We start from the raw sequence: 13,047 nt of genomic DNA, 5'->3' as shown, positions 1-13,047 counted from the left end.
ACTGGAATCAACGTTGCTTTTCTACAAAGAACCCAATGGCTTATTGCTGCTCTTTTAAGTCTTATGGGAGTGACCAATCATCTTCTGGCCTTACTCCCGAATCGTCCTTTTTGCTTCAGCTGCTCTTGCCTTCTGGCAGCTCTTTGCATGTGTGCACTAGGAACAATGCATGCATTGTTTTTCCTCCTCTCTGCTGTCTGCCTCTGGAGGCTCTGGAGTCTGTGCATCGTTCCCAGATGGCCCTGGCCCCATCTCTGCCTCTGATGCAGAGCCCTCATCCGGGCCTTCCCCTGACTCCAGGACTGGCCCATTGTCCTCCCCAGCCTCCTCATTGTCTGACTCCACTGCCAGGTCTGCAGGCTGCTGGCGAACCACAACAAAGGTCTTCTAGTCCAACCCCCTTCCCAAGGCTGGAGTTCTTGTATCATCCCAGACAAATGGATGTCCAATCTTTTCTTGAAATCCTCCAGCAATGGAGCACCCACAACTGAACTCTGAGAGGCAAGCTGTTCCATTGATTAATCATAAATTCTTCCTTATTTCCAGGTTGGATGTCCCTCTGACAAGCTTCTGACTATTACCCCATTGCTCCCCCCCCAATCTTTTTCCTCTGAGTTAAAATACTTCCCCAACCCACCATCTAATGCCCATGTCTATTTTCCAGAAGATAAGCTAATACCAATAACTGATCAAAGAAAACACCTCTGTTGCACAGGAAAAAAGCAATAAAGATATAGGACATTTCTTAACCTTCCCATTGTGCTAGAAATGGACCACGTCTGGCTGCCTTTGAATTGCTGCTTAGCAGGCTCAGGAGAGAAAGAAACAGAGATCGAGAATGGTTTATCTCTTGCAATTTTTCAATCGATACAAAGCTCCTGACATGCACTAAGGGGAACAATAAAGAAAGAAAGCAGAGCAGAGCAGAAAATGTGGCAGGTGACAGGACTGAAGAGAACTGAAATGAGAAACTTGGTGCAAGAAAGAAACTCAAGATCTAAAGAAACAAAGGGGTTGTGAATAGCGTTGCCTGAAACATAAAAAAAAAAGGGGGGGACACTGTGTTTAGAAGATGCTTGATACATGGCAGCAGAATGGGTGGGCCGGTGGAAAAGATAATTTTTAAACCACATCAAGCCCATCACACAATTAATGCCAAAGTAAAACTTCCAAAGTAAGATTGTGGTTAGGCCAATTGCAACCATATGCATTGATCAGTACAAGGTCCCTTCGCTCCTATGATTCATTATCAGGCAGGCATTGCTTAATTTCTCCCTAGACAATAGCACTCCCCGGAACTGGCTCTCAGCCATATCTATGCTGTACTTAGAGACTATGCAGAGTTTTGAATTTATATTGTAAGTTAAATCTACATTTAGAATACTATCGAAGTGGGCAATTGTAAAAGTAGGAGGGAAATTTCAAAAGAAAAATAGTTGGCAGGAAAAAGAATTAAGCATTCTCTTTTTTAAAAAAACATCCTTAAAACAAAATAATCCCCTCTTCCCCAAGGAAAGGACTGTTCAATAACAGACGTTGTGGCCAGAGTACCACTGGTCTTTGACCTACAACCATTTGTTTAGCAACCATTACAAAGGCACTTTAAAAATGCCTCACAACCATCCTCACACTTAAGACTCTTGTAGCATCCCACAGTCACATGATCAAAATTTGGACACTTGACAACTGGCATACATGTATGATGGTTGCGGTGTCCAGGGATCATGTGATTGCCATATACGACCTTCCCAGCTGGCTTCTAATAAGCAGAGTCAGTAGGAGAAGTCAGATTCACTTAATGACCATATAATTCACCAAACAACTACAGTGATTAATATACAGTGGCAAAAAAGGTTATAAAATTGGATATTACTTAGTTAAAAACCGCCTTTCTTAGTAACAGAAATTATGGTCCCAATTACGGTCAGAAGTCAAGAACTACCTGTATAACATGTCTTTTAACCTAAATCATTATAAGATGGAAATTCATATTTAAATCAATTAAATAGTCTATACAAAGCCGTGCAAAGCTGCCAACTTTGTAAAGTTGAAATAGTGAAGCCAGTAGCAAAATCAGGTAGGTAAGCCAAGAAAAGGCAAGAATGACAAACTTTTCTCATTTTACCTATTTATCAAAGAATATGTTACTTCAGACTTTCCACAAAGAGTTAATGGTAATATATGTACAGTAGACTGCTTCTGTTACTTCCATAATAAACTTCTGCTTTGGATGATAAAAGATCATGTTTTGCTCAAGTGAGCTTCATTGCAGACAAGCCTCTATGTCACCCCACTCCAGCATTCCGCCACACTAATCCCCAATACAAGAAACTACATGCGATCTGTAGACAAATCATTCAGCAGTTGGTTTCTGAATCAATACAGGACCTCTAATTGAGAAGCAGGAAGCCTGGATGCTTTAATCGAGATTCTGGTGCCAAATTGGAGTCTGGATTTGATGGCCTAAATAGCAATTCTAGCACTATAGTTTTTATGAAGTAATTCCTGGGTGCAGAGGAAAAAGGTATCCAATATATGGATATCAAATGACAGCAACTAATCAATTTTTCTCATCAACTTCGGGCAAATTTAATAAAAGTGCCAAATTGGCAAACTGTATTCCTGATCTTTGGACATGTCTGTGGTCTATCCATCTTTTCCAACTGACTGTTAATGAACTTAAGGACTCTAGTAATAAAAATGGGCAACTCCTGCTAACCCAAAGCCTGCTAACCCAAACTTCTAATACAGAAGTTTAACGAGTTGAGAAATGATCAGAAAGGAGTAGAAAGATATGACCATCAAGTGCAATCAAGAGATCACCTAAAGCCATGATGGCAAACATATGGCACGCGTGCCAGAGGTGGCACGCAGAGCTCTCTCTGTGGGTGTGCGCACCATCGCCCCAGCTCAGCCAGCTGGTCACCAGGTTTCCGAGGTGCACATGCACACTGGCCAGCTGGTTGTCAGGTTTCCGGCACTCTGATGTGCGCATACCTTCTGGTTTTGGCACTTTGTGCCTAAAAGTTTTGCCATCACTGATCTAAAGGCAAATGGTGCAGTTTTGCTATTGAAGGATGATTAGACACGAGGCCTCATAACTCTGAGTCCCTGAGAAAATTAGAGGAAAACTGTCTTCCCCAACCCATTCAGTCTTTCTTCATATACTCCAAACTGCAGCCAAAAACATGTCCTGTTACACACACACACACACACACACACACACACACACACACACACACCTTTATTTCATCCCAACCCATGAGGGAAACAAGTTTCTTGTTTCTACCGGTGTTAAACTGCCATTTCACCCTGATTTTGATGCTGTTCTAGGATAGCCTCAAGATATATAAAATCTGTTAGCCTTTGTCATCTTATACCTCCTTCTCTTGGGGTAATGTCAGCTGACTGCAGTGGCTTGTAAGAGAAACAATAAAGACGTGATAGGGATTGGCAATAGGAGACAATCAATTTCACACCATTGTGATTTTTCTGGTGAGTAGCACATTCTTGAGGCCAAAATAAAGATATGAGAACTGAGGGCAGCCCCAAAATCCTAGTTACCCCCCTGTAGTTCTACTACAGCAGATCAAATAAAGATATAGCAGTGTTGAGCTGAGCCCAGCAGCAGTATACTTCCTGAGACTTAAGATAAATGATGCGTCCGCTAATAAATTTAAAATGGCATTTTGCCATTATAATGTCTGTTGCCTCATGTTCAGTCTGTTAGCATAAATAACCATTAAATCTTTCTTGGCAAGGCTACCACTTTGTTAGCTTTAGCCAGTAAAACCATTCATAGATTTGTGTTATGACATCCATAATTACAGAAATAAAGGGCATAAAAAGGATAATTCCTCAAATCATGGTATATTGCAAAATTGCTCTTTTTCCTCTTCAGATAAACCAGCAGTCAATTTATCAAGTCCTCAAAATAATTTTTTAAAGGAAATTCCAAGAATAAAAAATGCTTCATAGGTTTAATAAGATTTTAACCTAAGTGAGGAACTCTCACAATTAATATTTGTTGCTATTTTACATAATAGGCACAACCCTTGGATTATTCCCCTCCACAAGATATGAACAGAAGCTTTAGAAGGGTTTATGCATGAGAACGTCCTAGTTAATTTTGCCTATTAGCTTCTATATTTTATTCACATAAATCTCTTGCTCTTTATAGTAACCTATCACAGACCATTTCCATAAGGATAATGCTCTGTTATATGACTCCCCATGGATATCTAATTGTCCTTGGGACTAATTCAATTCCAGACCAACATGTCCTTGGTTAACTTATCTAAAGGCTTTAGAGTTCCTATACAACCCCATCAGATTTCTGTTAGTTATCCCCAAATCCATCCATCCATCCTTCCTTCCTTCCTTCCCCCCACCCTCCCTCCCTCCCTTGTAGTTTTTATTTTCTCTAATCGCATAGTAAGATGTTCATGTGAAAAGTAATCCTGGCTTCATACAGATATATACCATTTAAATATATATCTGAGCACATACAGTATCTCTTGTTTCATATATCCATCTGCCCCATTTTGATGTACACATCATTATAATTAATTAACCCATTATGGGGGTGCGAGGTTGAGGGGGCTGAGGACTAGGTTAGTCCAAGGACAGCTGGTAAATTAATGAACTAGGTCAGATTTGAGTCATGAATTTTCTGATTGGTAAGTCAGCCTCTTGAACCACATTGTTACATCAGCTGGTCACATTGATATTGCAAACATGTTACCATTTACCTGTACTGCATCACTGAAAAAGTGTGCATGCATATGTATATGATAGTTTGTGTTTCAGCATGTGTAGCACTGTAAACTAAGTTCTCACAGAGTTCTGTCAGCACCTTTTATGATGATTGAATCCATGCTCAAATAAAAAGAAATTGAACAACAGTATGAAAACAATAGGATATGAGAAAGATTTTCACAGTGCTGTAGCCTATCCTTCATCTCTAAGCATTACTGCACAGACCCTCATGTTTTCCACCTTTAAGAACAATACTTTGATATTCCAACAAAACTGCAATCCTATAGATGTCTATTCAATAGTAAGCCTTGCCAGAATTTATTTAGTAAGACCTATTCCTAAATTGGTGAATTTAGAATTATTTTGCTATATTGCAATAAAAACGCCGGAAAAACCTCAGGCTAGACAATTACAGAAAGTTTGGTCCTTGATTGGGAATAAATTGCCAATCTTTGTCCTTAGCTAGAAAAAAAAACCCTCAAGACCCTGTGAAAGAGCATCAGGGACATAATGACCAATTTACAGGTGAATGGTGAGACAGAGTGCTTTTAAATAACCACAAGCTTTGGAGAATGCAGCAGCCTCTCCATCACTAGATAATGCACACTTCCTTTAAAAGAAGCAGCAACACATTCTGCCATCTCGACTCTATCCAAATTTTGTCTTGTGCATGGGAAATTTCATGTCTCACAAAACTAGCCCAGGTTTCTATAGCACAAAGTTATCTTTTTAAATAGTTCTCTTGAATGCTGAGAAGTCCATGGGTCGGTTAGTTAGCATGTTTATTTATCATTTCGGCTTATAATGATGCTCCATTTCCCAGGATTTCAAACAGTTTATAAATAAGAACCCAATGTTAAAACATAAAAAAAGTATTAACATAGACATAACAAGAGGCCTCTGATGTATCACTATCTGGGCAGCAGGACCTTCAAGCATGCTCAGATGAAGCGTTATGTTTTCACAACTCCTCAAAAATATAATAGCGAGAGACTAGACTGAATGTAGGCTGTTCCAGATGCAGCTGGGAAATAATTCAGGCATGAGTGACCATGAGCAGTGTCTCCCAATCTACGCACAAATCTAACTGGCCCTCAAGATGAGTCTGTGCAAAAACTTTCCAGCTGTTGATATGATGAAATATATATCTGCAGGAGCAGCGAGGAAGAATTTTGGCAACACAAAGCTTTCCCTGAAAGAGATCTGGATTAAGAGTCTGCATAGTCTCGAGCTGGATGGGGAAAGGAAGAAAAGGTTCATAATAGCCCTAGGATCCCTCAGGATATATCTAGTAGGTTAGGGTTAGAGTTTATAGCTTTAGTTTAGCAAGATTCTGTCCACTGAGAGTAAGTGAATAAAGGATTAAAATTGATTGGGTTTTTTTCCCCAGTGTTATCTCTTGTGCCTAACAGCTACCAATTTGTCAAGCAGGGGCTCGGAGCCCAGGAGGAAGGCTGTGGGAAAATGTTACCCCATTCAGAAATAACAAAGGAAGGTCTCTAGATTCAAAATAGGCACAAATGTTGCTAGAGATGAGTTGAAGCATATTTTTCCCCATTCCGATCTTCATAGGATCCAGATGCTGGAAAAGGACCTTGGTAGCATTCTTGGTCAGCTCAGGGCAAAGATTATGTAACTGAGAATCAGATGTACTGCTGATTAGTGATGCTCCTAGTAGTGTTTTGTAGAAGTTAAAAAGAAATGAGAAGAGAAATGAAGAGATGAAGTAGAGGTTTTGTGTAGACCTCTGTTCTTTCAACAGCAGTGATTGGGACTACAAACCAGCCTTGGAGGAAAAAGACCCACCAAATGCCCCTCTTGCCCAAACCCTTTAACCTTTTAGTCCAGAGCTGATATCATAATTGAGAGTATCAAGAGCTGCCAATTTTTTTTTTGCACAATACCTGTGCTAAGATATACAACCCACATCCTGAACCCACCAAATGTCAATCACAAGCACAATGAATAATATCTCAATTCTATTAATCATAATTACCAGATAATGATTTGACAGGGAAAGGGTTTGATGAACATGTAAGTAGATACCGTAGGTCAACTCACAGTTGCCATGGTGACCATGAGGTTTCCCCCATTCCCAGTGAATTGAAACCTTACAGCTTATAAATTTTTTAAATGAAACTTATTGCTGATTCCAGTAGCAACTAATGTCAAGGTCAAGAAACTCAAGTAGGGATGAAGTTGTATAACATGGAGGCCAGTAAAAGCAATGCCCTAACTTTTTCCCTGGAGCCCACTCTTGAACAAACAATAACTCACAAATTATCTAAACAACAACACCCTTGATTGCCTGCAGAGTATCCCAGATGACAATCACAACTTTACTTCCCTCCCCTGGAGTTGTAGCTGATACAACTCTTGAAAAACACATGGACATATATCTGAGGGTGGAACAGACGCTTGTCACAGTTATATCTGCTCTGACATTCAGGTTCAAGTAAGATTTCCAATCCAGCGCAATTTTCTTCTTTGCCCAATACTTTATGTCCTTCAAATGTTCTTCCTCCTTTCATCCCCTTTACAACCCCTGAGAGCTGTTAAAATGCAAACACTGCAATCAAAGTTTATGATGCAGATGAAGCAACCTTTTGAAAATAGTTCCAAGTGCAGAATTTTCCCGGCCACAACAGAATCTTTACTATCACTTCTCCACACTACTGATACTTGCTTTTCTCTACCCTATTGTGTCTCAGTGTAAAGAAGGTAGCAGAAATGAAGCTTACCTTTGCTAATATCTTCATATTCCAGCCAGAGCTGTTTTTGGACTTGTTTGTTGGGATACCAGATAGAGCAGGATTCCTCAAATCCATAGACAGCTTCCTGTATATAGTGGTTGCCAAAATGGTCCAGCAGAGCCACAAAATCTCCCCGAGATGTTGCTCCATCCAGAGAATGAAGGGCATTGCCAAATGCTGCAGAGAACAGAAGTACAGCAAGCAAGAACTTAAAAGAGAGAGAGAAAGGCAGAGAGGGCAGGCAGGCAGGCAGACAGACAGAGAGACATTTTTCTACCACATTTAGATGCTTCTGGAAGCTCACAAGCAGGTTAATAATCCTTGCTCTCCCCAGTACCCGACAGTCTATATGTAAAAATAGGTTAACTGTATTTAATAGAACTGATATTTAAACAGGGTCAGTGGCTATTTCCAAATGTTTCAGGATCGAATTCAGTGCGCAAAGAAGTAAATTGCCTTGATTTTAGCCTGATAAAAATGTTTAATTTTAGTAGCAAGCTCTTAGTTGTTTGTGGGGTGATGAGGAAACAATAAAAATTGCTCACCAAAAAATTGTTATAGCATCAGTTCTCAAAAATTAAATTGCTACCTTTGATTGAATAATGTTATGTTTCTAAGGAACATTGTATATAGAGTTGCTAAGAAAATATCAATGCCCTATAATGAATGGAATAGATAAAGATTTTTCTCTATTAAAGTACTTCTTTCAATATTCAGATAAACTGTCTCTGCTCAGACATTTTTATTTAAGGTCGAGCTTCTGAGACTGAATACCCTGTGTGAAGCCACAGCAACATCTGCAACAATGCCATCCTACGTGACCTGCTGGTCTATTTCCTGATGTTTTTCATCAATCATTTTGGGGAGAAAAAGCTTAAATATTTCTTAAAAGGATAAAAAATTACATGATGAACAGACAATATATGACATGGAATTTTGGCACCCTGTTTGTGGTCTTTTCCAAGCTGCTCCTAGAGAAGATTAAGACATCCCATTTGCTTTATTTCATCTACATGTTTTAAGATGCATAGGAGCAGGGGTGAAATCCAGCAGGTTCTGACAGGTTCTTGAGAACCAGTAGCGGAAATTTTGAGTAGTTTGGAGAACTGGCAAATACCACCGCTGGCTGGCCCCTGAGTGGGGTGGGAATGGAGATTTTGCAATATCCTTCCCCAAGGAGTGGGGAGGGAATGGGGATTTTGCAGTATCCTTCCCCTGGAGTGGGGTGGGAATGGAGATTTTGCAGTATCCTTTCCCTGCCACCAAGCCACCCCACGCCCACCAAGTCACCCCCACATAACCGGTAGTAAAAAAAATTGGATTTCACCACTGCATAGGAGGGTCAAAGGGCACCAGATATTCAAGAAGGCAAATGTGATAGAACTCTGAACGAAGACCCTTAAAAATGTATTTAGTCTGCATTTTCAGCAAGCTCATTTGCACTCTGCAGACTTCCACTGTACTCATTTTTTCTGCTTTTATAATTCTTTGAATTGTGCAGCATGATTTTCAATGGAAAGAAATGCAAGCTGTACACAAAATGCATACCTTAGGATAAAATGTCATGATTTTAGTATACAATATAAAACCATAATACGCACTTTAATGTGAAAATGGTTTAGAATGGAACTATGAATATATGAAATTAGTATTCTCCAGATCAACTGGGATCACTAAATCACTAATCACTAAATTGCCATCCAACATTGGAATTGGGATTCAACAGATCTTTTGGGTATACAACCAGACAGATCTGTTCCCTTCTAACTCTTACTTATGAAATTGCTGATGACTGACTAAAGGAAACAGTGATGTCCAGGGCGAATAAAAAGTTAGAATGGCCGCCTTTTTGGCTGCTGTCCCCCACCCCCACCCCACTCCTGCTGTGATACTATGGTCAATCTAAAGCCACCTCACCAAGTACTGGGCATAACTTACACTGAGAGGTGGTCATTTGATTCAACCGAACATGGTACATGACAGAGCGAACCTTCCAATGTTGTAGCAAAGGATATCCAGAAATCTCACTGAAATTCACCATCCCTGTGGAAGAAACCATGGGCAAAATAAGAAAGGCAAAGATACTCAGCATAAATCATTTGCAACGTAGCGGTATTCTAAATCTGACATAGAATCTGAATTGATTTCCCCCTTCAGCAGAATCACAAGGGAAGTACATTTCTCACACTGAGCTATTTTAGGCTGCAGATGAAAAATCTGTTTGTTACAGTCACCTTATCCTGAATTTATAAAGCAGATTCAGAAGAAATTATCTGTTTGATTTATTTTTCCTATGGATGTGGCAAAGAAGCGGTGATGCATTATGGGCCTGTCTCACCGTAGCCTGCCAGACCTCTCCCTGGGATTTCAATACAGGTAGACTTTGACTTACAACCATTCGTTTAGTGACTGTTCAAACTACAACGGCACTGAAAAAAGTGACTTCTGTCTGTTTTTCACTTACGACCATTGCAGCATCCCCATGGCCACATGATTTACATTCAGATCAGTGGTGGGTTGCTCCTGGTTTGCACCGGTTCACAAGAACCGGTAGCAAAAATCTGTAGTAGTTCAGAGAACCGGTAATAACATTGGCTGGCCACGCCCCCGAACCGGTCCCTGCCCAGTCACCGCTCGCTTACTCCGCCCACCTCATCAGAGGCTTTTTTTGTTTTACTTTTAAAAGCATTGTTTCTACAACCTCTTCGGCCGAAAAAATGCTTTTAAGAGTAAAAAAAAGCCTCTGATGATCGTGCGGCTCAGCTGGGATCGTCAGAGGTTTTTAAAAGCATTTTTTCTACAACTTCTTTGGCTGAAGAGGTTGTAGAAAAAAAAATGCCTTTAAAAGACTCTGGTGATCCCAGCTGAGTTGCCTGATTGTCAGAGGCTTCTAAAAGCATTTTTTTCTGCAACCTCTTAAGGTTGTAGAAAAAATGCTTTTAAAAGTAAAAAAAAAAAAAAAGTTGGCCACGCCCACCAGTCACATTACCCCCCCACCAAGCCACACCCAAAAATAAGCCATGCCCACAGAACCGGTAGTAAAAATTTTTAGAACCCACCCCTGATTCAGATGCTTGACAACTGGCTCATATTTACGACGGTTTGCAGTGTCCCAGGGTCATGTGCTCACCTTTTGCGACCTTCTGACAAGCAAAGGCAATAGGGAAGCCAGATTCATTTAACAACTATGTTATTAACTTAATAACTGCAGTGATTCACTTAAAAACTATGGCAAGAAAAATTATAAAATGGGGCAAAACTCAGTTAACAACTTAGCAATGGAAATGTTGGGTTCAATTGGGGTCATATGTCGAGGGTTACCTGTACTCTCACGCTGTCTACATGAGTGCTAAGATATCTGGGTATGAATCTAATCCATGTAGAAGTGTCTTCTTTTACCATTTGTTCTTACAATGGGAAATGCCCCTCATCTGGATGGGACAGAACAGGAAATCCTCTAAACTGTCTCCTTTTAAAGACCAGGACTAGGTGGACTTGGGGTATTAGGCCCGATTACAAACCCAACCCAAATCAGAGCAGATATAATATTATCCAAAACTGAACGAGCAGCAGCAAATAGAAATAAATCCTTTTCATATAGTTCAACTATACCTTCCCAGGTAACTTTACTTCAGTAGTCCAAGTTCTCCCAGGAGTTTCTGATATCAGCCTAAATTCCTCAGTTTAGTCCTATAAAATATGTTTTCTTAAGGTGCTCACTCACTGCAAGGCTTCTAAGCAAGATTCAGAGAACAAAGAAATACTCTGTTTCTTCTTCCCTAATCCGATTTCCTTGCCCCTGACTGGAGAAGACAGTGGCTGTGATTGGCCAAGGAAGCTATTAATTCAAAATTAAGAGACCTTAGTTACAGCTAGGCAGCAGTCATTCAAAATTAAAGTCCCCGTAATGAGTACAATGTGTAAGTTTTTTACCCTCATTACAAAGCATTTAAAAAACTATTTATTTATTAAACAAAGTATATGGCTGCGGCAAACAGGAATTGACAATGAATAAGAATGAAAACTTAATACAGTTATCAAACCAATTTAAAGTAAGGACAAACGAAAGCATTCAATTAGAATCCTCGGCCTTGATTCTATAAAATACTCTTATTACCATTTCTATTGAAAATCAAAGCTGATGCATATTACTTTCTGCAGACTACCCATTTCTCCTACCCATATTCATATATGTGCCTGTTTCTTTATTTATTCGATTCAGAGGCTGCCTAATTCCTTAGCACCTTTGGGCATTTTACCTATAGCCATTAGATTATCAATGTTTCTTTATGGTGGGAAATTACGCACTGGAATCAACTTCAATAAGAAAAAAAAATACAATCATACCTTCTGAGACTCATATTCTCTACACTAGAGAGGTCTCCAGGACATTTCTTAGATTAGAGACTGTGCTGATTAATAGCAAAATAAGAGTTTAGCAATTCTGTCTGTCTGTCTGTCTGTCTGTCTGTCCTATCTATCTATCTATCTATCTATCTATCTATCTATCTATCTATCTATCTATCTATCTATCCAGCCATCCAACTATCATCTATCTCATCCGTAGTCTTCAATTTACAATGGACTTCCCAAAACCTACTCATGATCCAGTTTTAAAGTTATACCCATTGTAGCACCCCTGTAGTCACATGGGCAAAATTCAGATAGATTTGCCCTTTCAATTGACTGCAGGGCTCCTGCAGCGCTTCTTCCTATCTCTCCCCCATCCTGCCCCACCAGTTCCTCACAGGAATAGGTGAAGAGAAGATTGTGGGATCCGATAGGGTAGGAAGCAGGCCTGATTTTCTTAAAAATATGGGTTACAAAAAAGCCATGGAGATTATTATATAAGCATTAGAAAATACTGCTCTTCATCATAACTTCAGCAGCCCCCAGGTTACATCAACACCTCATCAAGCTGAAGGTAACACAACCTGCATGCTATTTCAGTTATCCTATATCTATCACTGATAGGATTTTTCCAGAGCACATATAATGTCGTATATTTTGCAATTATGGATCCCAGATGTAAAAGAATTCCTGTAATGCTTCAGCAATGCCTTTGTGTCTCTCAGGGTCTTCAAACTCTAAACATGTTTTTCTAAGGTATAATATTTAGGTGGAATTGCATTTTTAATTAATCTATCCTGGAAAGACTGACTGGCACTCCAATCAGCATTATCAAAAAGTTTTCTTAAATGACCAGTATCTGACCTGAACTCATCTCTTAATTGCTAAGTTTTGTGCCTTGGCCATACCCACATTTTTTTTCTCCCAAGGAATTGTTTTATTGCATCATAAGATATGAACAATATATTATAAAATAAAGGTATTAGCAGGGTATAGCAGGGTACAGGTATTAGCAGGCAATTCAGACAAGAAACTGTTAATACTATGATGGTTTAGATAATTTATTAGATAAATTAAACTTTTAAATATAAGAAGAAAAAGTTTACATCAATCTTAAATATAATTTCTAAAATGTTAAAAGAAAAAAAGGAGCTGTTTGGAAAAGTAGATAAGTAATTGATTTCTA

The 13,047-nt window shown here is 39.4% G+C and overlaps 1 protein-coding gene across 2 annotated transcripts in view; it reads right to left on the bottom strand.

Moving 5' to 3' along the window:
* The window catches only part of ASTN1 (astrotactin 1), a 220,969-nt gene that overhangs the window by 35,970 nt on the left and 171,952 nt on the right, over positions 1–13,047 (bottom strand). For both annotated transcript variants that reach the window (XM_087890143.1, XM_060690146.2), the window contains 2 exons: positions 9,450–9,554; positions 7,500–7,688 (listed from right to left, as the gene is read on the bottom strand). In XM_087890143.1, the coding sequence (XP_087746269.1) occupies positions 7,500–7,688; positions 9,450–9,554 (294 nt within the window). The remainder of the gene's footprint in view (positions 1–7,499; positions 7,689–9,449; positions 9,555–13,047) is intronic.

This window comes from Pantherophis guttatus, chromosome 3, assembly GCF_059756535.1.
Source record: "Pantherophis guttatus breed Tessera chromosome 3, ASM5975653v1, whole genome shotgun sequence".
In the NCBI taxonomy this organism is placed as follows: Eukaryota; Metazoa; Chordata; class Lepidosauria; order Squamata; family Colubridae; genus Pantherophis; species Pantherophis guttatus.
Note: the sequence above shows the minus strand (reverse complement) of the source record. Positions and strands in the feature narration are given on the sequence as shown.